The 25,346-nt window shown below is 39.2% G+C and overlaps 1 protein-coding gene across 2 annotated transcripts in view; it reads right to left on the reverse strand.

Moving 5' to 3' along the window:
* Nucleotides 1-2,437: 2,437 nt before the first annotated feature.
* The window catches only part of LOC113636374 (complement C3-like), a 36,385-nt gene continuing 13,476 nt past the window's right edge, over nt 2,438-25,346 (reverse strand). The window contains exons 14-40 of one of the 2 annotated variants that reach the window (XM_047803502.1): nt 22,466-22,621; nt 22,157-22,286; nt 19,553-19,624; nt 18,896-19,019; nt 18,717-18,808; nt 18,462-18,601; nt 17,839-18,045; nt 17,565-17,628; nt 17,315-17,401; nt 12,792-12,995; nt 12,151-12,226; nt 11,892-12,051; nt 11,670-11,765; nt 11,414-11,564; nt 11,173-11,336; nt 8,061-8,219; nt 7,599-7,658; nt 7,423-7,513; nt 7,207-7,255; nt 6,999-7,089; nt 6,785-6,874; nt 6,590-6,695; nt 6,422-6,517; nt 4,682-4,762; nt 4,359-4,442; nt 3,122-3,257; nt 2,438-2,966 (exon numbers count right to left, since the gene is read on the reverse strand). In XM_047803502.1, the coding sequence (XP_047659458.1) occupies nt 2,825-2,966; nt 3,122-3,257; nt 4,359-4,442; nt 4,682-4,762; nt 6,422-6,517; nt 6,590-6,695; nt 6,785-6,874; nt 6,999-7,089; nt 7,207-7,255; nt 7,423-7,513; nt 7,599-7,658; nt 8,061-8,219; nt 11,173-11,336; nt 11,414-11,564; nt 11,670-11,765; nt 11,892-12,051; nt 12,151-12,226; nt 12,792-12,995; nt 17,315-17,401; nt 17,565-17,628; nt 17,839-18,045; nt 18,462-18,601; nt 18,717-18,808; nt 18,896-19,019; nt 19,553-19,624; nt 22,157-22,286; nt 22,466-22,621 (3,108 nt within the window). In that variant the 3' untranslated portion in view covers nt 2,438-2,824. Of the gene's footprint in view, nt 2,967-3,121; nt 3,258-4,355; nt 4,443-4,681; nt 4,763-6,421; nt 6,518-6,589; nt 6,696-6,784; nt 6,875-6,998; nt 7,090-7,206; nt 7,256-7,422; nt 7,514-7,598; nt 7,659-8,060; nt 8,220-11,172; nt 11,337-11,413; nt 11,565-11,669; nt 11,766-11,891; nt 12,052-12,150; nt 12,227-12,791; nt 12,996-17,314; nt 17,402-17,564; nt 17,629-17,838; nt 18,046-18,461; nt 18,602-18,716; nt 18,809-18,895; nt 19,020-19,552; nt 19,625-22,156; nt 22,287-22,465; nt 22,622-25,346 lie in introns of both variants that reach the window. The other variant, XM_047803503.1, reaches the window with a different exon arrangement.

Raw genomic sequence — 25,346 nt, forward strand, 5'->3', positions numbered from 1 at the left:
ATTTCTTATTGTCTGTATTAATATTACTTTCATATCATTTTAGAGCACACATTCTGGAATTTAAAGAAAAATAGCTCTTTATTCTTTTTGGGCAGAAAAGAAGTTGATCAAATGAAGGCTCTGCTGGTGTGGTGTGAAAGGTTCCTGCTGGTGTGGGAGGAGTGCTGGAGGTTTTGGCAGTGGATTGGCAAAGAAGCAGAACCCCTGAGTGTGGCTTAGGCATCGTCTTCTAGCAGGAAGAAGGCAAAGAGATAAGGAGCATGTTACTTCCACTCGATATTTGATAGCTTACTGCACCTCCCTCCTGTTGCAGAGCCTGGCTCTTGTGGAATTTGAGGACACTCCTGATTGGTCTGCTGAGTTTTGGGTGGCTTTGGCCACCAGGCCCACCTGGCTTTACTTCACTGCATTGAACACTCCAACTACCTATCCACGCCTGTGACTATTTTTCACTGGACTGCATATCAAATTCCCTATCAAATTTCCTAATCGGAAACATACCAAATGCAGGTAGTACTGAATGAGGGCATCCATGCAATTGTTTAATCTCTGAGCTGCACATACACAGAAATCAGATAAAGCTCTGACCACATATTTGCTGGACAGGTTTACACAGTCAACATACATTTTGCTTATTCTATTTCTAACTTATTATAAGGTTTTATATTATATCTTCATATATTTTATACATTTAGAATATGTAAATAATTGCTCTTTACTATAACCCTTTCTATTTTTCTATTTTTTATTCTAATTTCCCTTTCTATATTGATTCTTTGGCAAACCTCGAGCCAATAGCCCTTGAGTATGAGATGTGACAGGGCTCATAATTTATTGAATGTAGTTACTTATGAGTCTGAAAGAGAGAGATTGACCAGACTGGTACATGTCGTTTGTGAATGAAATGCACCAGATGTTGCGCGATAATAATGGCGAACAGAGCATGGCTTGTGTAGTTTGGCATATTTGTAGCAAAGAAAGAAGTTTCCACTTTACCTTTGTAATGAAAACAGTGTAATAAAGCAAGATGATGGTTAAATGTGACATAAATACAAATTAACAGTCATTTTACTTGGTTTGATCTAATTGGGGGCATCAGGTAATGACTTCAAAATTATTATTAAAATATATTTTTATTTAATTTAATTTTTATTATTGTTATTGTTTTATGGTAACAGTTTTCTTCTTTTAGTGCACTAGTGCACATGCTTCTTTCGCTCTGTTTAAGCACTGCTCATGTGCGCCGCTCCTGCTCTGCTTGCACATCTGGTGTAAAACAGGTGTTAATGTCTTAAAGTGGAATTACTTCACTCGAGTTTTTGAATAAAACTAAAAAATAAGCTGTTCATGCATGCACAAAGCAGTCGTGTGTCTGGAGAATTCTTATTTTTTCATATTAAAATTATGTTGCAATTAGTAACAAAAGTCAAACAGATGTCTTTTTTTATGAAATTGTAAGTGTTAGAAAGTGTGTAGAACATAATTTGTGTTAAAGAGAACTAAAGCGCTGTATTAGTATTAATAATTTAGGTTCGTCTGGTGGTCAGGTGATTGTCCTGTTGCGGCCGCCATATTAGTGGACAAATATAACTAGGAAGAAAATGGCTGCTAGTTTCCCACCTTAATCATCCATCTTTTCACTTGTTCAAGCCAGGTTCAAATACTAAACGAACGCGCATGCATCAGTGACTTCATCTGCTTCTGTGTCATTAATTGGTTAGAGAAGTTATGTCGGTTGAGACTTTTATCCGGCCACAAACGATCAACGAGGAAAGAAAAACAAAGAAAACTGAAGTGTGAATCAAAAGATGAAATTACAAGCAAAGTTTATTTTTTCAATATTATAATTCGCCATATAATTCTTTTAGATAGACGTTAAAGTTTTTTCTTGGAAAAACGTGACCACCTCGCACATCTTTTCAATATTCCTAGGCTAAATATGTTTAGGGAAAAAACTGCTATGTATTAGCAGCCTTGTCTGCTTTTTCTTTTATGAATGTCTGGTTTAGATTTGTATGATAGTGTGTGTGTGTGTGTGTGTGTGTGTGTGTGTGTGTGTGTGTGTGTGTGTGTGTGTGTGTGTGTGTGTGTGTGTGTGTGTGTGTGTGTGTGAGATATATATTGGGGGTTCGATTCCCGCCTCCACCTTGTGTGTGTGGAGTTTGCATGTTCTCCCCGTGCCTCAGGGGGTTTCCTCCGGGTACTCCGGTTTCCTCTCCCCAGTCCAAAGACATGCATGGTAGGTTGACTGGCATCCCTGGAAGATTGTCCATAATGTGTGACTGTGTGAGTTAATGAGAGTGTGTGTGTGCCCTGTGAGTTGGCACTCCGTCCAGGGTGTATCCTGCCTTGATGCCTGTCCGTGTGCCTGAGATAGGCACAGGCTCCCTGTGACCCGAGAGTTCGGATAAGTGAAGAAAATGAATGAATGAATGAATTATATTCAGATAATTAATACCCTTTATTGTGTATTGTCATGTTAAACAAATCAAAAACTTTTTTTAAACTAAATAATCAATTTAAATGGAAACTCAGCTGCTTTGACTAATATGAGCATGACTCTTATTTAAATAAAACCTTTACCCAAAACACAGTAAATGCACATTCTTGTACACATGTTAATTCTGTTTTAATAATAATGTTTTTTTAACACATTAAAAATTGTTAACTGATTTGGTCAGTTTATTTATTTATTTATTAAGATATCACAGATTTTTAGGATGAATGCTAAGGTGAGTTGCTTAGATGAGTAATGTTAGTAAATTCTCCTTTACAGAAACAGAAAATACATTTTTAGTTGTAGAGAGAAAAAAACAATATATGTTTATGTAGTGCATCTAAAGTCCTTAAGCATTTGAGACAGTGCACTAATGCCGATGTAAGTTTCTTTGTACTGTTTAGTTTGACCTTCCTCGCTTGTGGGCCAGTATTCAATCCAAGTCCGCTCACCCAGGATGTACTGCAGCCTGACAACAACAAATGATACAAATGAGGGCTCATTCACACAGACAACACTATTAACAAACTTGGCCGAATACTACAGAGATGTGTGTTTTCCCTCTTCAACTACATCAAATTTAGCCCATGATGCCCGTGGTGATTAGTTGATGAAGGAACATACTTTCCCTCTATCCTCGGTAGGTCAACACTGTGGCCCATGATGAGGTAACTCTTGCCTTCCACAAATCCAAAAGACTGTCTGCAATTAGCATGACCCATGAATGTCCTTATTTTGTCAAGTACATCAGGGTCAGAATCTGTAGAATAAAACCCAAACACATGTATTTGTATGGAAACACTGGCTCTTTTGTGGGATGGACATGGATATACAGAGTCGAATAAAACACTGTCACAGTCTCTCATATGGGTGTTGGTAACAATTGTAGGATCTCCTGACCAGAAAGCATTAAAAATGTGTTATGGACTAGAACTGAATATCCATAAACTCTAATTATGTAGTTTTTAGTCATTGGCTTCTAAGGCTGATTATCAAGGACAAACAATGTTTTAAATAATAGACATTAATTAAATAATATACAGAACATGAGTCAAAAATAATTCACACTTCTGTTTCCAGTCTTTACCCTAATCAATTAAAATTCATTCCAAATCCAGAATAGATTTGAATTAAAAATAATGAAGCTAGTATTATGAACCAAATCCAACCATGACCGGTGTGTATAGGTACACCTTGAACATACACATGTGTAACATCTCATCCTGCTATACACCATCTGAGTTAACGGAGGGAGCCCCTAACAGAGTTCTGAACCACTTCTGGTTCCAGGTTACTTCTGGGAATCTATACTACAAAGACAGCTTGCATGTTAGCTTCAGTGCACAGTTTTGTTAGTTAAGAGCTAGGTATGTTTTCTGTATTTGTTTTTTTTGTGCATGTTCTTTACCTGCCCTAGGTTTCTGTTTTTGTCTGCTGTATTTTGACATACCAAGGTTACTGTGTTTTTCATGCCTGTTCTCTCATTTACGATTGTTTCGATTATGTTGTGGATGGGTTGCTTTCCCTATGAAATCTCTGCTTATGGATATGAAAGCACATGCCTCCATAGGTAGATTACACCATACAAGAAAGAATTGTAATTCTGGCAGAAATTGTTATGCAAACCTTTATGCAATTAATATTCAGTGTTGTGGACTGTAAAATATGTTAATTCCTGTTATTTCATACTTGATATCAGTTTTAACCCTTTTTTCCAACACCAGTCTCTCTTTTTCATGTACATTACCCTGTACGGTTAAAAACAAGCATAACCATGACCTTGGATTGATGCATATTTCTTGGTGTGACTGTTCTACATTACTGTGATCTACTGTCATACAAATATATAAATAAGACCTACCTCCTTTCAGGACGTCTTCAATCTTCATTTCATAATAATCTGTGTTTGGGTTCTGGTCCACTTTAATTAATTTCACTTTATAAGCTGAAAAATATCATATTAATTAATGTATATTATTACTTTAAATGATAAATGATAAATCATAAATGATATATTTATGCATATACAGTACATATAATGCTAATATATTTATTACAGAGATTTGATTTATTAGATATTAAAGCTTGACATGAGTACATTGAGTGAGCAACGGTAAGGTACATGCAGATAGGATGTATCTCTGTGTGTCTGAATCTGGTGTGTAAATAGTTGTCCATGTTTACCGTAATCCATGCCAGCTTCACAAGCTTTGTTCTCTCGCTCTTCCTCACCAATTTTCTGTTTTTTCTGGACACTACAGTTTTCTGTCAGGGAATATAGACCATTTCTCCCTTAGGTGAAGACTTTTTATTGCACAACCGTCATTATTATGAAAATACATTATGAAACATGATCATTCTTATTTTCTAATTGTAACAGGAAGCAAAAATCACAACTAGAAACATACAGTATGAACAGAAGACACACATGTTAGATAGAAGGCCAAGATTTAAGGGAATTAAAGTAACCTATAAAAAAATGCCATTGCTTTAAAAAAAGTTACTCTTTCCAGAAAATCTAATCTGAAAACAATGCAAATTTTTCTGATTTAAAATGTATAATAATAAATAATCAGCAGTAAGTGACAGTTTGATTTCATTACCTGAGCGCACCATGGGGAAATAAATGTAGACAATTTACTCAAATCCCCCCCAAAACATTAAAACACTCAGCTTGAAAGCCATTGGGGCCAGGTGCTTTAATGCTGTGCATCATTTTAATTGCTTGTGTAATTTATTTTATTGCAGTAACAGCTGAATCAATTGCGGTGATATTTAAATCCTTTAGAAAGCAGGTCATATCTTAAAAGTCAGCTGGAGATTTAAATGTGCATGGGGTGGAATAGAAAGATTTGAAGGTGTCTTTAATTGCCTTAGGGTCAGATATACATTTTCCTTGTATGGTGTTTTAACTGATGTGCTAAGAGCTGGCAATCTTTATCACCATCTTTATAATAAGAATCACTGGTTTGCAATAGAATCCATTCAGCCGCAGTTGTCATAATGAGGTCAAATTAAGTCTGCAGATCAAGATGCCATTTAAACTGGACTGAAGGGGTGTTTTGCCAGCTGATGGTCGAGTCGAAAAATAAAAAATCCACATCCCAAATGATGCAAACCTATGTACTGACTACTATATGGGAGCCATCCCATACAACTAGTGTTCATAAACAGAGGATGTAAACCTGCAGAATACATCAATAGTTAATAATAGTGAAAATGCATAGTTATTCAACCATTACAACATTAAACCCAATTTAACTCAGATTGACAAATAACGTTACACCTATGAGTTTACATTAGATGAAACAATAAACAAGATCAACTTTGATCTAGACACTAAACATATTAAAAAACGTATATGAAGACACAATAGTACCAACACAAACAACACAACACAAACAGTGTCTCAATCTTAAGAGACCCTAATGCATTGCTTAAGGCATAAAGCCAGAGGGTTAATTCAGCCAACGTACTTGACCATGCTCAGATATTTATTGGTCTATTGATTCTACCCGGGGAGGTACAAAGGAACTGTTGTATGCTTTAGCCAAGTCTGGCAAGTTAAACTGCCTCCCCATATCATTATAAGTAACTTTCACGGCCTAAAGTTCACTCTTAATGGTCGATAAGTTGTCACTCAGATGGGATCGTAATTCAGAGCAAAATAGTTCTGCCAAGTATGAGCTGTTGTGACTTTTTTGTTTTAGTTTGTGATTTTTCGAGAATGTGGACACTAAATGGTAGACAGAAGAGAAGCATAATACTGAAATATAGTGTAATTCTACAGGGTCCTTCTGGAAACACTGGAAAAATTGGAAGTGTGACCATTCATTTCTTACACAATGCTAAATATTATATCTTTATTATATCTTATTTCATTTGTTTATATTTATCGCATTTGTCAGCTGTAAATATGTCTACCTTCAGCACACTGGCACAGATCTTTCTGGTCACTGCACAATCTATTCAGGGCTCCATCTTTCTTTGTAGGATGGTAGAACTTCATACAGCGTTCCCCTACAAACAACACAAGGTTTTGTGTGTGTGGTTGTGCATGCCTTTGTGTGGGTTTATGTGTTCATTTTTTACCTGGAGAGTAGTACTCATACACACTGACAGCAGCTGGCTGAAGCAAAGCAACGTTATATATCTTGTGCACTCTGAATACAATCCTGTCTGGGAAAGAGTGTGATACCTGACAAAAGAGCAAATTAGCTTAAACAGAGAAACTTTTACAACACTTTAATACCTTAAAAATTGAAAATAATATATCCTTCATTATACCTGATCTAAATACATGATGAGGGAGCCTCGTTCTGAAAGCTGTTTGTCCATCTCAAACTTCTGTATGTATCTGTCACTTCCAATGGTTAGCTAAGATTATGAGTGTAATAAAACAGATGCCAGACATTAGCTTCTGCTAAAACATTTCTTATGCTTACTGTTTGAAATTATCATCACATAACTGTCTGTAAGGATCTTTCAGATTTCTGCTTACTGCTTTAAGATCATTTTCATCCACCACAAATCCTGTCAGCAAGCCGATATCTAAAATACACATAGTGGCATCTCTTTCTGGATCCTTAAATCTGCAATGATGTATAAATATGGACAAAGTCTTAATATTTTTTTATAAAAACCTTTAAACAAACACAAAAATTAGCAATTAAAAAATCTACATGGCCTTTATTTTGTAGGATACTTACTGAATATTAATGATGACCTCGTAACTTTCTTGGGCATCTAGGTAAGATACTGAGAGAGAATTTGTATAACATCAATAAGATAGTATAGCAGGGATATTTTAAATATCTCAGAATAAAATTGTGGTTAGGCATATCATATATTATTTTGGCATCACAAATAAAAATAAAGTGTTTTTTATGGGGAGTAGAGGGATTTAAACATGAGCTAAAATTTACCCTTTGATTCTTGTCTCATTTCAACAGAAAGATCAAACTTTTTGCAGTCGCTCTTCTTTTCTACAGGTCTAGCATAATAAAGTGTTGTTACCTATGAAAAAGAGGAACTAGTTTCATTTTTTGTCATAAACTACAATACAATACAAAACAAAGGACTTTTTAACCATAATACTCACTTTGAGAACTCCAGCACCAGTTCCCGTAGCAGTAACATTAACCTCTTGCCTGAGCTGAACCTGTAAAAATCCAGGTATAGGAACCTTCATTTTGTAACATATGATGTGCTGTGCACTTTTCCATATTGTGGACAAAACTAATGACTTTTATAAGACATATTTTTCAACATTGAAATCATCCACTTTAATTAGCAGGTCTTTACTAATTAGCATTTAAACATGAAAACATGCTTTAGACATGTTAGATATTTAGCATGCTTTAGACATCACGTTACACAGTGAACTAGCTAGCCTTGACTGTTGTGAGCTTTACTGTGATCCAGCACATCTGTGTTCATAAAATGTTAATCCATCTTTATTGAGATCAGAACACATCACACACCAGTAGTAGCAAGGGATAAGACAGTGTTTAAAAGAAAAAAAAATAAATATTCTATTTATAACAAACAGTTTTCTAATAACCTTGTCTGTGCGTGTAAGATGTGCAGTGTTCTTGTAGAAAATCCATTTTTTTTTATGAGTTCGGCCACTGACGCTCACATCCACAGTCAGATCTGTATTCTGAAGAACTTTTACTTGTTTATAGTACTCAGCCACTGCTTGGAACACCAGTATGGTTGCCTAGATGACATGGAAAAGCAAAGATGATTTTTATAAATTGATTGTCAACTGAAACAACTTTACAGTGATGCTTGAAAGTTAAAGCTTGAACGCTTTAGAATCTATTTCTGTGAGTAGACAAAATAAACCCAATTAAACAAATGAAACAAAAATGTTATAGCAATCATTTATTTAAACTGAAAATTCAACTCAAATAGTGAAACTTGTGTATTATATAAATTCTGTACACACAGACAGAAGTAGTTTAAGTCTTTGGTACTTTTAATTGTGATGATTTTGTCTCACATTTAAAACCTCTTACGGGTCGCACGGCACGGAAGTCAAAGTGACCACTAGAGGATGACCCAGAAACAAGCTTCATTTCATCTTTAAAGCATCAAATCCTCTAAAAACACGAAAAAACCTATTTACCTAGTAAAGTTTATACTCTCAATATTTTTTTAAGCCCACACACAAAGCATAATATGATTCACGGCCGTCATACTATTAGAAAAATTGTTTTGAGAAAACTGACCTAGGTGGCGCTAGACCAGTTTTTCCCTTACCTTTAGACGCTTCCCTTTCTTCACTGGGGTAATATATTCCAAAACAAATATTCCACAAAAATCCCCACAAGGTCCAAGAAACTGGAATCTGTAAGCCTTTTAATCCAAAACGCTTTGGTCGCGCCGCAAATATTCCGTTTGTGTTCCGAAAACTGGAAAGAGTAGTGCACCATCATCTTGTTTTGCCACTTTAACTTCTCATTGGAGTATTCAAAAATTCTAAATTTATGTCATATTTATAGCCCAGGGCCTAACGAATCAAACAAGCCCTCACTTGAGCCAATCGGTGCTTGTATTGCAGAGATAGACGGCTGGGAAGCCAATGATGTCATGAGATCATTTTTGGGAACCCACCTTTGACTGACAATTACTCCTTGCAATAGCAATGAAATGGGCCGGGACCTCTACAGCTCTTTAGCCAATAAGCAGACGATTCCAACGATATGCAACATGCTGCGTCTCCTCTGCCAGGATCTGCGTGAAAAAGCTGCGCAGAAGAATTCTTGCGTAATCCTTGACCTTTTGTCACTCTCACAGCTCAGGGTGTCAAGTTACAGACCTGTTTTCACACCAGAGTAGTAGACAGAGAGTCTCTGCTTGTTTTAGGCCTTTTAAACTGAGCCTGCAGCCTTTTAATTCAAAGTTATACAGTAAACAAGTACACAAAAACGCTGGACCAGACGACCATGTCCGTAGAAAAATATTTGTATTGAAGCCATTTTTGGGTCTTTTGACTTGAATTTTTTTTGGTGAAAGCCAAGACATGTGGCTATGACCCTCAGTTGTTATTTGGTCCCTAACATGTTCCAGAAAAATAAGATTAATCAGTTTATCAGGTAAACAACCCAGGCGGAAATGAAAACCTTCCATTCTAGCCTCTGTAACTTTGTGCCAGTAAGGCCTAGAATCAATCTGAAGTTTTTTACTTTGACAATTTTCTGAAACTAGAGAATCTCTTCTTTCCAATGAGACCAGGCTCACCCCTGTGTGTCAAAGTATGTGGGAGCTGTACCACGTTTTGTTGGGTAGGTCATGTAGGCGAAAAACCTACAAAAGGGGGCCATCTCATAAAGAGGTTAAACTACGTCATTCTGTGTGTACTGAATTTTTATAATACACGAGTTTCACTATTTGAGTTAAATTACTGAAATAAGTGAACTTTTCCACAACATACTAATTAATTGAGATGCACCTGCATATGAGTGGCATATGTATGTGATACCGTTGTGCAGCAATAACTGCACGTAAACGTAATTGTTGATAAATCCTCAATGGCTGAACAGTACTGAACAGCTACAACTTTTGAATGTTGCTGGGTTTCCTTACATGTATTCCTTGCTCCAGGTCCTTCCACCTCAGTTCTATTGGATTAAGGCTTTGACTTGGACATTCCAAAACTTTCTTTCTCTTTGACCATTTTTTGGCAGAACAATTGTGTGCTTGGGGTCATTGTATTGCTGCATAAACCATTTTCTGTTGAGATTCAGTTCCTGGACAGATGTCCTGACATTTTTCTTTAGAATTCACTGGTATCATTTTAAATTCATTGTTAAAGTTCTTTTTGCTCAGATGCAGCAAAACAGGCCAAAACCATGATACTATTGCCACCATATTTCACAGAGGGGATAATGTTCTCATGCTCATCGGTCCACAAACTATTTTTCCTAGACTAGTGTTTTTCTCCTTGAGACCAAGGTCGTTCATTGTTCCCCTGATGGTGGACTCATGAATGTTATCCAACATTAGCGAGGCCTATAATTTCTTAGATACCCTGGGTTCCTTTGTGACCTCACAGATGACATTTATTGCTTTAGGAGTGATTGTTTGGGATGTTCTGAGGAGGCCTCCTTTTGTACACAATCAGTCTGACTGTTTTTTTGGAGTCCAAACTCTTTAGAGATGGTTTTGTAACGTTTTCACCCTGATGAGCAACAACAACTCTTATGAGGTCCTCATTAATTTCTTTTGTTTGTGACACTCTTCCACAAAAATATGTTGTGAAGATCAGACTCTGATAGATCCCTGTTCTTTAAGTAATACTGGGCTTTCACTGACACCTGATTGTCATACCATTGATTAAAAATAAATGGACTAATTTGACCTTTAAATTAACTGCTAGTCCTAAGGGTTTTACCACTCACATATGTATCATTGATCTATTTTTCTGAATAAATAAATTATTTTAATCCCCAGTGTTTAAATGTTTTCACTTTGTCTACTTTTTGGACTGTACTGTAGGTTCACACACATACATTCACCGCTCTACTGACCCCATAAACAACAAATATTGTTGGCAACACACATTCTTGAATGTATGTTTTTACAGTAAACTGAATTCTGAAAATTAAATAGTTACTTTGCCTTTCTTCCACATCAGAAATAAAAAATAGAAAAACCTGTCAACCTACCTGGGTGGAGCCATGATCCCCGTAAGGACCGCTCTGCCTATTGAGCCAATTAACAGCTTTTCCTGCTGCATCAAATTCCTTTGCCTTTACCAGAGCCAGCACGGAATATGCTGTTGCCTCCAGTGATAAGTGATGTCCTCTGTTAACTTCCCAGTAAGCACCATCTGTGCATAAGTTATAGGAAGGAATAAACATTTGCTCCATAAAGGATTGATCTAAAAGGATTTTAAGAGTTACTAACCTCCAGAGGAAAATTGAAGCAGACGCTGTTTGTTAAACTTGCCAGCATTGGCCAAGGCATATGAAGACATCGCAACTGCATACGGATTGGTCAAAGAGGGGAGTCTTTTTTCCAGATACTCAGTGGCCTTACTGGAAGACTCTTGAAGACTCTACATGAAAGAAAATGGTAGAATTATATGCATTCTACAAAAGCTGCTCAATGTGCTCGATTGTTTTAGCTTATTAGTGATATATGGTGTAATAAATTGTCATACTCCAACTAATTTAGCACAAAGATGTTGTCCTTCTTGCAGGGCAATCAAGACAAATGCTGTCAGAGATGCATCAGCATCTTTACCTCGTACACCACCCTGCAATAACACAGAAAATTATTTACAGTAGACTTAAGTACACCACATTTCACAGAAATTGTTGCTATAAGGTTTTTTTTGTACATATCACCAATTTTAGACCAAACAAATATAAACTCAACTTACAACCATCTCTCCATGATAGACTGGGGCATTTTCTTTAAATGAGCCATCTTGCATCTGTGATTTCAGATTTAACCACTTGAGGGCGCTGCAAAAAATATCTTCATTTATCATGACTAGGTCACTTGCCAGAGCAAAGACTTTGGCCACGTATGCTGTCAACCTTTAACGCAGAAAAAACAAGCAATCAACATATGGCAGATGGAATACTGTGCAGGAACTGAAGAATTACCCAATTGTAACTTTCATTGGTCTCTATTACCATGTGCTACTAGGTGTATGTGCCCATGTACCATAAGAACCATCAGGTTTACGGAATGTAAGTTCTTGTGCATATCCTAAGAGAGGGGGAAAGATAAGAATCATTTTCGTAGTCTTACAAGTTCCAATATACTGTAACAGTAATTGCACTCATAATTTAAAAGATTTATATTATAAACTATTTTCATAAAAGCTCATCAGAAAGCTCTAAAACACTTGAGTAGAGCTAAGCTGTGGATCCAGATCATTTTGACACACTCTGGGCTAGCTCTGAACACCAGAAACACTATATGAAATACAACTAGACCCCAATCTTCTATCATGAACCAGTGACACAGCAGATCGCATAAAAGCTCCAAATGTCAATGACTGTTTATGTCCTGGACAAGGATAATAAAAGGAACGTCTATTTAGATACTAGACATAATTTGCAATTAAAAGTTGACAAATGAATTTCATATGATGACTTTTCAGGTTGCTGCTCTGGTTAGTTGCAGCTCTGGTTAAGCTTTACATCATCTGATATGAAATATGAGAGATGACAAGAAAAGCTTGATGAATAAAATGGCCTATAAACATTTTACACTGGTGCATTTGTGGCCTTACAAAACCTTAAATGATTTTGATCTATAGTGTTTTCACCTGTCTGGATATGCTTGATAGCCTCATTACGTCGGTGCAGGCCAACTCTTTCCCACTGGCTGGTGGTATCTAAGTAGTGTGTGGCAATTAGAGGCAATGTCATGAAGATCATGTTTTGCTCTCCAGAGCCATGGGGTTGGACGATCAAGCGCCCCATAAACTCTCCACTTATGACCTGCTCAATTGTCTGACTCACCTCCTCACCTTCAAGAAAATATAAGAATAGTAAGATTGTTGTTAGAATGGACAAGCAGGTAAACTTTGTTGCAGCAAACATTGTATATTATGACATGGCATAATATATACTTCATTGTCTTAAAGAAGATAAAATACAAATAACAATACAATAACAAAATAATTATGGGAGGTGAATTGTGTTACCATCTTCTCTAAGCCCTGAGTCCATTATTAAGCAAAACAATAAAAAAATAAGCTGCAGAGAAAGGGGAGTAGAAAAGAGGTAGATAATTAATATGTAGAGATGTATAATGAAATAAAACCAAGATAAATTGGCAGTATTTTTTTTTTTTTACAATGTATTACAATTAAATGGGGGGGGGGATTAATCTGGTTTCATTATTATTATTATTATTATTATTATTATTATTATTATTATTATTATTATTTCTATTAACCATCCCCTCCTTGAACCACCACCTTATTGTTTGTGTGCCTGAATGATCCTAGGAGCTATGTTAACTGGGGCTTTATGCCCCTGGTAGGGTCTCCCAAGAAAAACAGGTCCTTGGGGACAGGCCAGACAAAGAGTGGTTCAAAACCCCTTTATGAGAAAAGATAAATCAAGGTCCGTGACGTTGCTCGGTATAGCGCAACCGAGGCCCCGCCCTGGAGCCAGGCCAGGGTTGGGGCTCGCATGTGAGTGCTTGGTGGCCAGGTCTTTCCCCACGGGGCTCGCCCGGGCTCAGCCCGAAAAAGCGACGTGTGGCCGATCTCCTGTGGGCCCACCACCTGCAGGAGGAACCGTAAGGGGCCGGTGCAATGTGGATTGGGTGGCAGTCGAAGGCGGGGGCCTCGGCGACCCAATCCCCGGGCATGGAATCTGGCACTAGGGACATGGAATGTCACCTCCCTGGGGGTGAAGGAGCCTGAGCTGGTGCGGGAGGTTGAGAGATACTGACTAGAGATAGTTGGGCTCGCCTCCACACACAGCTTGGGCTCTGGAACCCAACTCCTTGAGAGAGGCTGGACTCTCTACTCTCTACCATGGTGAGAGGCGGCGGGCTGGTGTGGGCTTGCTCATAGCCCCCCAGCTCAGCAACCATGTGTTGGAGTTTACCCCGGTGAACGAGAGGGTCGTTTCCCTGCGCCTTTGGGTCGGGGATAGGTCTCTCATGGTTATATGCGCTTATGGGCCAAATGGCATTGAAGAGTACTCGACATTCTCGGCGTCTCTGGAAGGGGTGCTGGAAAGTGCTCCGACTGGGGACTCCGTCGTTCTACTGGGGGAATTCAACGCTCACGTGGGCAGTGACAGTGACACCTAGAGGGGCGTGATTGGGAGGAATGGCCCGCCCCGACCTGAACCCGAGTGGTGTTCTGTTATTGGACTTCTGTGCTAGTCATAGGTTGTCCATAACGAACACCATGTTCAAGCATAAGGGTGTCCATCAGTACACATGGCACCAGGACACCCTAGGTCGGAGGTCGATGATCGACTTTGTGGTTGTTTCATCTGACCTCCGGCCGTATGTCTTGGACACATGGGTAAAGAGAGGGGCGGAGCTGTCAACTGATCACCACCTGGTGGTGAGTTGGATCCGATGGCGGGGGTGGAAGTTGGACAGACTTGGCAGACCCAAATGTACTGTGAGGGTCTGCTGGGAACGTTTGACAGAGTCTCCTTTCAGAGAGATCTTCAACTCCCACCTCCGGCAGAGCTTCAACCAGATCCGGAGGGAGGTTGGAGACATTGAGTCCAAGTGGACCATGTTTTCCACCTCCATTGTCAACGTGGCCGCTTGGAGCTGTGACCGTAAGGTCTCCGGTGACTGTTGTGGTGGCAATCTCCGAACCCGGTGGTGGACCCCGAAAGTAAGGGATGCCGTCAAGCTGAAGAAGGAGTCTTATCAAGCCTGGTTGGCTCGGGGGACTCCGGAGGCAGCTGAAAGGTACCGAAGGGCCAAGCGAGCTTCAGCCCGTGTGGTTGCAGCGGCAAAAACACGGGTCTGGGAGGAGTTCGGTGAGGCCATGGAGAAGGACTATCGATTGGCCTTGAAGAAATTCTGGCAAACCGTCCGGCGCCCCAGGACTGGGAAGCAGTGCCCTGCCCACACTGTTTACAGTGGGAGTGGGAATCTGCTGACTTCGACTGGGGACATCCTCAAACGGTGGAAGGAGTACTTCGAGGTTCTCCTCAACACCACCGACATGTCTTACACTGAGAAAGCAGAGGCCGGGGGCTCAGTTGTGGACTCGTCGATTCCCCAAGCTGAGGTCACTGAGGTAGTTGAGAAGCTCCTCAGTGGAAAGGCACCGGGGGTGGATGAGATCCGCCCTGAGAACCTCAAGTCTCTGGATGTTGTGGGGCTGTCTTGGTTGACACACCTCTGCAACATCGCGTAGAGGTTGGGGACAGTGCCTCCTGACTGGCAGACTGGGGTGGTGGTCCCTCTGTTTAAGAAGGGGGACCGGAGGGTGCAGGGTCCAGCTGAGTGTGAAGCGGTGGGATGAGAATCAGCACCTCCAAGTTCGAGGCCATGGTTCTCAGCCGGAAAAGGGTGGCTTGCCCCCTTCAGGTTGGTGAGAGAGCTCCTGCCTCAAGTGGAGGAGTTTAAGTATCTTGGGGTCTCTTTCACGAGTGAAGGAAGGATGGAGCGGGAGATCGACAGGCAGATTGGCGTATCTTCGGCAGTGATGCGGTCGATATACCGATCTGTTGTGGTGAAGAAAGAGCTGAGCCGCAAGGCGAAGCTCTCTATTTACCAGTCGATCTAAGTTCCTACCCTCACTTATGGTCATGAGCTTTGGGTCATGACCAAAAGGACGAGATACCGGATACAGGTGGCCGAAATGAGTTTCCTCCGCAGTGTGGCTGGGTGCTCCCTTAGAGATAGGGTGAGGAGATCGGTCACTCGGGAGGAGCTCAGAGTAGAGCCGCTGCTCCTCCACATCGAGAGGAGTCAGCTGAGGTGGCTCGGGCATCTGTTTTGGATGCCTCCTGGATGCCTCCCTGGGGAGGTGTTCCGGGCATGTCTAACAGGGAGGAGGCCCCAGGGAAGACCTAGGACACGCTGGAGGGACTATGTCTCTCGGCTGGCCTGGGAACACCTTGATATTCCCCCGGAAGAGCTGGAGGAAGTGTCTGGGGAGAGGGAAGTCTGGCCGTCCCTGCTTAGACTGCTGCCCCCGTGACCCGGCCCCGGATAAGTGGTAGAAGATGGATGGATGGATGGATTATTAACCATAAATAAGCATGTTGCAGTTGGATGTTATTCACTTGAATTAAATTCTTGTTTTTGTCCGACTGCTGAAGCCATGCTCTGCAAAGAGCTAACAAATCATACATACTATATCATATGCGTAAAGCTGTTGATCAGGAGTAATGGCAACATTACAAACCACCAGGATGTACCTCAAAATGTATAAATGACAAGACAAAAATTAACCACATTAAATGTGATGCAGGAATATCTGACAAGTACTGATTATGCCTTGAGTTAGCATACAGAGAGAAGGTGATGCAGCTAACAGCTTGATGTTGAGTTAACAAACTGTCTCTGATTATGGACAAAAGAGATGGTTGTTGACTTCAGGAGAGCATGGAGAGAACATCCCCTATCCTGACTATGTACTACAGAGGGCTCTATTGCGAACATCCTGAGCAGCTGCATTAGTGACTGGTTTAGGAACTGTACTGTCTCGGACCACAAGACCCTGAAGTGGATAGTGAGGGCAGCTGAGAAAGTCATCAGTCTCCCCTCCTTCCATTGCAAAACTTTACACCAAATGTTGAATCCGCAAAGCCATCAGCATTGTGGATTACCTCATCAACAATCATGTTGCTCACCTATCATCCAAAAAAATATTGGTAGTATGCAGGTAATTTATATGATGACATAACTGCATGTTCCATCAGAAAAGATGGTGTATTGTGTCCACAAAAAAAATAAAAATAAATAAAAAATTGGACTATGTATGTAATGCGGCAGGCAGTGGAACTCTGATGATGGGGTAAAATTTCAGAAATAAAAAAAGTTGTTTTGCATCTATCAGTATAACAATGGGATTGTTTTCTGTTTAAACCTGTCTTCCAGGCAACTGTAATTAAAAAAAGCTCAGACACCCCTGTAGCACCTTAAGTGTTTAATTTTCTTATTCCTGGAAGAAACATTATTGGCGGGCCATTAATGCTAAGATTGATAACATCTCTGTCCTCTTGTGATTTACATAAACCTATGCCACTATATATGAGTATATGATGGGAATGACATTTAAAATGGACTTTAGGTGACAAATCTTGAATTGGTCAAAATTGGCCTATATTTATTTGTTAGATTTTATACCAGCCACAGTGATGTAAGTGTGTGCTTCAGAGTTTGGAATCATCCCAGGTGGTATATCAGTCTTCAGATGCACAACTTGAACACCACCTAAAAAACAAACAGAAAGAATAACAGAAGTAGAAATAAATTGAAACTTATTTAATCATCTAAAATGTAGAAACATTATTTGTGGAATAAATAAAAAAAAAAATAGGGAGAAAAATCACGAGGTGTTTGCTGTTGCTTAAATAAAGAATATAGAAGATCTCACCAGGTACTTTAGAGGGATTTAATTCCAAATTTTGTTCTGGGAGTTCAGTTAGCACACCTTCTGACTGAACAAGGGAAAACAGATTCAGACCTTATGTTGATCTAAGCAGTGAATTTGATTACATCATAATATCATATAATATTTATTTTTGTATATTTCTTTCCTCACATCTATAATAAAGTCTATAAAGTTTTAGTAACCAGTAATTTAACCTTTAGCCCATGCTTGTTAAGGGTTTAACTAAATCACTCACATATAATCTGCTCATACTCACCACCACCTTCAGGGTTTTTAGAACTCCATCACTACGTAATGAACTAACAGCCTGCACCTCTATGTAATGTTTCCCCAGTTCCATGGGAATAATCACATAAGGGATGGAAATGGTGGACTTGGCTTCAACAGTAACTGTTGTACGGTATTTCTTCTTTTTACTGGCTGCACTACAAATATGCTCTGTCTCTAAGAAATCCACTCGCACCTGGTGGAAAGAGGAAGTCCAACAGATGTCTTCATTGTGAGGACAAAATAGGCAATAGGTTATGAAGCAGAAATAAATGTGAGTTATGAAGTGGATTATGTGGCAGTTTCAATCATAAAGGTTCAGAAAGCAATTCAATTTTATCCTGGACTAGGTGGCTGTGTATACAGAGCTTGGAAATGTCCGGTGATGCAGAAATAAACACAGATTTATATTGATTTATCAAAGGACATTGTGCACCAGAGAACCTGTATAAAATGTATGTGAAGAACAAACAGTGCAAGCCATGAACTGTGAGCATTACAGCAAAACTACACAGTCTCCCACCCTGTTTCCATGAACTAAAAAAAGTGTAATAATGTTTTATTTTATTTTATTATTATGTGTAACTGCAGACAACAATAAAGATACAGTACCTTCATTTTCTCAGTGGATAAGTTTTGCAGAACAGCCTTGATTTCTAGTTGTTCATTGCGAACTGCTGAGTAAGGTAGCTTGAGATCTACAAAGAAATCCTTTTCCACTGTTATTTCATAGGGATCAGCTACACAGATGCCTACATGGTAAAAAATAAAAAAGATGCTTTATATTCCATTCATCATATGCAGGTGTCTATTTCAGATCTTAGATGTATCACTCTACTTCACATGTTAAAATGATGCGGGACTGACCATGGGTCTTGGACATACTGATGGCTAGGACTTGCCAGGTAGTAATAGAGTCTAAGACATATTGACTCTCCAAGGTGAGGCTTGTTTTATCACTACAGGGGAAAGAACAGATCTGAAAAGTCCTGCCAAGTTTCTTTATGTATGTAGTAATAATAAAAATCCTGTATTATTGCAATTACCATGGAATGTTTTCTTCACAATCTGGCAGGTCAATGCTCTTCCACATCCAGCTCTCACGGAAATTTGTTCGAGAGAAAATTTCATCAGAGCTTATGAATTCATCATCATCATCATCAAATTCACCTGAACAAATTTATGTTTATAAATTATGCCTTGGACAAGAGACAAACATTCAATATTGTGGAGCAGTGAATACCATTGCATGTAATTGGTTTATTTTGTATATTATTATTATTATTATTATTATTATTATTATTATTATTATTATTATTATTATTATTATTTATGTTTATGTAAACACTAGAAATAAAATATAACAAATAAAGCTCAAAATTTAATTACATTGTAATTATTATTAATATTATCATTTTTGAAAAAATGAATGATGCTCTCCGTTCACATGTGTAGCCCAGCCTGTTCTGCCTCAGTCCATCTGCACAACATTTTTCGGTTCATTGGTGTATTTAGAAACTTAAAAAGGGTAAAGGGTAAAAATGAGCAAAGAGAAATTTAAATCTGTCCGTCCGCCTGTCCGTCTATCTATCTATCTATCTATCTATTTTTTTTTTTTTACAGAAAATGTGTGGTAAGTTTTATTTTAATGACTACATACTGAAAGTAAATAAAATAGGTGAAAATAATGTCTAGCTTCTTACTCAGTGTTTGTGTAACCTGTAGTAGAGTCTCTGCTCTCCGTTTTCTCTTCAGTGGTGTAGGACACTCAGGAGCTATTAAAAAAAGGAAATTCTCAAAATGAAACAGTTTGTAACTGAAGTCTAAACCTGTAGTTTTTCTGCAATAATTTTGTACCTTTTTAATATGTTATCAGTTTGTATCACATCACTGTTTAATTCTGCTGTTTCTTATTGGTAAGATGTTAATTTTCTGTACCAACTGCAAATAAAAATGATATATTTCTGTGCTTATTCTAATTCCTTATCATTTCTATAGTATCACCTCATTCACATGGCCTTGAGAGATACTCCACATAATCAAACCCTGTCATTTAACAAAGAAAAGCAAAAATTATATGGCCAAATGTTTATGGACCCCTGGTCCCTGGTCATATGTGCTTGTTAAACATCCATTCTAGATTTAGTCCTGCTTTGTTGTTTTAAAAACCTCCACTCCTTTGGGAAGGGTTTCCATTAGATTTTGAAGCATGGCTGTGGGGATTTATGCATTCAGATTTTACATTGGTAAAGTCAGGTACCCCTTGGACATAATGTGTAATCATTGATATGGTGAACTTTTCAGATATTTTTTAGTTACACTCCTGGAGATATGCTTTAAAAGTAGATAATAATTCATTTTAGCATGGTAACGGTAATTGCTTCATCTCACTAATTGCTGTTGATAAATGTTGTTGATACAGAGAGGGCAAAACTGAAGACTGAAATAACAGGCAAACATTTAATACACAAGAAAGCACAGTATAGAGAAAATATGCAAAGCAAAATAACTTTGAAAGTAGTATAAGTATATTCACTAATCCTGTAGTGTATGTAGAACAATATTATTTATTGTGATATGTAGAAACATTATCAGCATTGAAAGTAGCTAGGTGTCTGAGTGTGCGCACAGAAACATGGGTGATATTGTCCACATTTTTAGCTTAATGTGTCCAATTTATTTGCATTGTAATGTAACCTTATATGGTGATGAAGCCTAGACCTAGGGAGAGTGACCCCACAGTTCGTGTAGTTGTGGGGGCCCAAGATATGAAACAGGTTTTGGGATGAGGTGTAGGAATGTGTGGGCAACCTATAGATTTGCTGCGATGAGTTAGATCGGGAGTTGCTCTGTAGACCGGCTCAGGCTGTTATTGCATGATAATAAAAGCCTTATTCCTCTGGAAACAAAACCCTTATGATGTTCTATTCACCGGAGGGGTCTTTCTTTCTTTTTTATAGGTTGCCCATACATTCCAACATGTCGTGTACCAGATGTTTCAATACTCGCACAAAGGCTCCTTCTTGAGTTCTTCTTGACTGCCCCAGGGTCTAGGGCCTGGTTGATCAGGGGCAGTGGCATGGAATTCTGTGATAAGAGCTGGGTCAAGAATATCTTGAGTGTTTACCCATCTTTTCTTCGGGACTGTGTCTCTCCCAGGCAACCAGGTATTGCAAATGCCCTCTACTCCTGCTTGTGTCCAGAATTGGGTGAACCACACATGCCATCATGACATCTACTGCTATGGATAGTGGTCGCATAATGTGGCTGTCTGCGGGGCTACACATGTTTGTAGGTTTTTAGGGAGATATTGTAGGGTAGTGAAATATGGTAGCCTGCTGGTAACTCCAATCTGTAGGTAACCGGGTTGATCTGCCTGATGATTTGGAAAAGGCTTTAACTTTCTTCATGGGAGCTTGAGGCATAAATTCTTTCTGGATAGCCAGACCATTTTTCCTATTTGGAATGGGGTGTACCAAGTGTCGCACTATGTACTGCCCTTTGAAGGTGCACATGAGCACTTTCCCATACCTCTCCATTGGTATATTTGATAGTTCTTCTGGCCAATGGAACAGTGATGGCTGATAACCCAGGATGCACTAAAATGGTGTGAGGCTGGATGCTGTCTATGTTCAAGACTTTTTGGGATTATAGAAAGTAAGCACATTTGGCCGTTTCAGATTGTGGGAGGAAGCCCTTACATGTCTTTTTGCAACCGTCAACTTTTTCTGGGAGTGTAATGCACACCACCTTTTTTGTGGCATGGTAGCAAGTGGGTGTTAGTGGCCTGTAAGTTAAAAAGCTGATTCTGTTAGCTTGTTAGCTTGTCCTTTTTTTTGTCTGGTGACCATAGCTTCCGACTGTTATACATCCACTGGATCCATTGTAGGTGAAGAATCCTATAATGATTGATATGTAGAATCCAGGTGCAGAATAAAATAGTTAAATAAAAATCCAGGGCAGAATTAATCCAAAATGTTAGGCAAAAACAGGATTAGTATAAACAGGCAGCTGGTATCCAAAACCTGAAGAAACAGTCTGTTCAGCAAACATCCCAAAAGGGCAAGGCAAAAGCAACAGGCAAAAAGGTAATACACATCAAAACATGCAGGCGGAGTTGATGTTTCTTTGAGAAGCAACATAGCTTAAAGTAGTATGAATATACTCTTAACCGGGAGTGTTGCAGAAGTGTCAATAGTCAGATGAAGGCTTGAGATGAATGGCAGGAGAATTATCAGACAAGGATGTTACACAGTGTTTCATTTATTGTTTAAATGTTATTTTTTATTAAAAAAAACTACTTTTACCTGTTCTTTCATTGGTGCCACCTAATTTATCAGACTCAAACAGTAGACCTGCATCATAGAAAACCCCCATACTGTCTTTCCCACTGCCTGCTGTACAGCCAGTGTCATGCTTCTCAATAATGTCCCAGATCTGTTGATGGAAATAGTACATGTTATGTAAATATGTACAATGAATTTTCTCTATTAATATCAGATTAGCCAGGACACATTTTTGTGCCTTAACCTGATTCCCGAGAAAAACTTAAATCATAAATCCAAAAGATGCATGGTTAATAATAGAATTAAAAAATGCTGCCAGATATTACTGACCTTAGTCTGTGTGAGTTTGTTCTTGTTGAGGACAAAGACTGCTTTATCCACAGCTACCAGACCAACCTTGGCTTTTGGATCCCCGGTAACAGTGAGTTTAAATTCTTCATTAGGCTTAAAAGTATTCTTTCTCCTATTTTTTATATCCAGTGTCAGCTATATTGCATAAAAAAAGAAGAAAAAAAAGGGGAGAAACAAATACATCAGTGGTGGACAAATTCCTTACCTAACCCACTGAGCAAATAGAAGCTGCAGTGCTCTATCTATTCTGATTTTTACTGGCTGGAAACTGACTAGGCAAACAGTGTAATATCTTATTGTAAGCTAATCATGTGCAGACTAAAGGAACTAAAATAGTATATTAACCCTTATGCAGTATAACTTACATTTATCTCATTCATACAGCTGAGCAGTTAAAGGTTAAACAGTGGCCGGTTGGTAGTCCTCAGATTTGAACTCATTTAAGGCAGACCACCTTATTTAATGTGACATACAAACGTGCTTTGAAGAGTCCATCAATGAATAAAGCAATTCTGATTTACTATTAAAGACTAAGGAAACCATCAGTTTCTGTTGTCCCAAATCGTGTTGGGAGGAAGTAGATATTTTTGAAAAATAAATTGAAAAATTGAAATATATTGAAAAAATAAGTAAGCACGTATTTAAGTATTTCAGGAAGAGGTGTCTTCCCCCTTTGTTTAAAGATGGTCAGAGTCTCCGCTGTTTGGACATCTAGGGGAGGTTCATTCCACCTCCTACATTACAAAACAGAGAAGAGTCTTGATGAGTATCTACCTTGTACCCTGAGAGATGGTGTGACCAGATAAGCAGTGCTAGAAGATCTGAGAAAATATGTTGTAGTGTGAGGAATAATAATAGCTTTGGGCTAAGAGGGTACTGGTCTATTTTTGGCTTTTTAGGCAAACATCAGTGTTTTGAATCTGATGTGTGCATTTACTGGAAGCAATCAGAATCAGAATCAGCTTTATTGCCAGGTATGTTTTCACATGCGAGGAATTTGTTTTAGTGACAATCTCCACAGTGTAACAGAATGACATATGTAGTATAGATGAAATTGTATGTACACATTTACAGGTGTGAAATGTGCAGTTTAAATAAGCACGAAATATACATGCAAATAAGTATGCAATACATACAATTTGTAGATACACATGTGCAGTTGTGAAATGTGCAGTTGAAGTAAACAAACATTAAGACAATATGTATGTATGTACAGAGTGCAAGTATGAAATGTGCAATTGAGGTATACATAGTGCAAATATTATGTGTTGTGTGTTCCATGGTGTTAATTGTTCATCAGGTGGATTGCTTGAGGGAAGAAACTGTTCCTATGTCTGGTCATTCTGGAGCTCAGGGCTCTGTAGGGCCGACCAGATGGCAACAGTTCAAAGAGGGAGTGTGCTGGATGTGACGGGTCCAGGGTGATTTTCTTTGCACTTTTACACACTCTGGAGGAGTACAGGTCTTGAAGAGTGGGAAGAGTCGTCCCAATGATTCGCTCAGCAGTCCGGACTACCCTCTGTAGTCTTCTGAGGTCGAATTTGGTGGCTGAGCTGAACCAAACAGTTACTGAGGTGCAGAGGATGGATTCGATGATGGCAGTGTAAAACTGTTTCAGCAAATCCTGTGACAGGTTGAACTTCTCCAGCTGACGAAGGAAGTACAACCTCTGCTGAGCCTTTTTCACAATGGAGTCAATGTGAATGTCAATTTGAAGCCATTGAAGGGAGCACAGCAATTGAATGGTATGGGAAGATTTAGGCAAGTTGAAAATAAGTCTTGGAGCTTCATTTTGGATCATTTGCAGAGGTCAGATTGTGTTCAGAGGTAGACCTTGAGGTACACCTTGAGGTCACGGGTCTGAGTGAACGCTGGCGCGTCTTGGCTGCCGCTGCTCTCCCCGATAACAATAATTAAACATCATATACACTACATAGACTACAATGAGGATCTATTGCTTATGGCTTGTACTTGCCTGGACTGTACTGCATCTTGTACAGTCCGCAGTACTGTTTCAATACTCTGCTGCTGAACTTTTGAGTTTCCGTCCGTGTTTATATGACTCAATACCTCCTGTACTGCTTGCTCATCCGGACATCTTATATCTGCCTAGGCGGAAATATATTCATCGTGGCTCTCGGCGGAACTTCTGGTTTAATAAATCAAGTGATATAAAGTCATTATGGTCAGCTGTTCGACGCCCACCAAGGAACGCCGGTCGCCGCGCCGGTCAGCGTGTGCTGGCGAACCTGGCTAACTCGGCTACCAGACCAAGCAACAACAGCGCTGTCAGTTTCGGTCTTCTTAACATCCGCTCTCTTACGAGTAAAGGGCATCTTGTGCAGGATCTTCTTGCAAATCGCAAGATTGATTTTCTCTGTTTGACCGAAACATGGCAGCAACAAAATGACTTTATTGCACTCAACGACGCCATTCCGCCAGGGTTTGTTTACATCTCTCAACCACGTGATTCTGGTCAAGGAGGAGGTCTGGCGATAATCTACCGTGAGAAGTGGAGACTGAGGTCAGTGAATGTTTCTGTCTCCCACTCATTTGAGGCTGCAGTTTGTCGGCTCTCTGGATCTACTCCAACTATTATCAGCACTGTATATCGACGACCAAAATTTAACAAGGATTTTATCCCTGACTTTGCTGCTTTTTTGAATGAAATAACTACTCTTTCACCAAATATAATTCTTGTGGGGGATTTCAATATTCACATGGATGATGTTCACAACAACCTTGCTAAAGAATTTACATCTTGTCTGGATAGCTTCGGACTGCAGCAACATGTGAATTTTCCCACGCATATTAAAGGACATACTTTGGATTTAATCTGTTGTTCAGGTGTCTCTCCAGG

The sequence above is a fragment of the Tachysurus fulvidraco genome, chromosome 18 (genome assembly GCF_022655615.1).
Source record: "Tachysurus fulvidraco isolate hzauxx_2018 chromosome 18, HZAU_PFXX_2.0, whole genome shotgun sequence".
Lineage (NCBI taxonomy): Eukaryota > Metazoa > Chordata > Actinopteri > Siluriformes > Bagridae > Tachysurus > Tachysurus fulvidraco.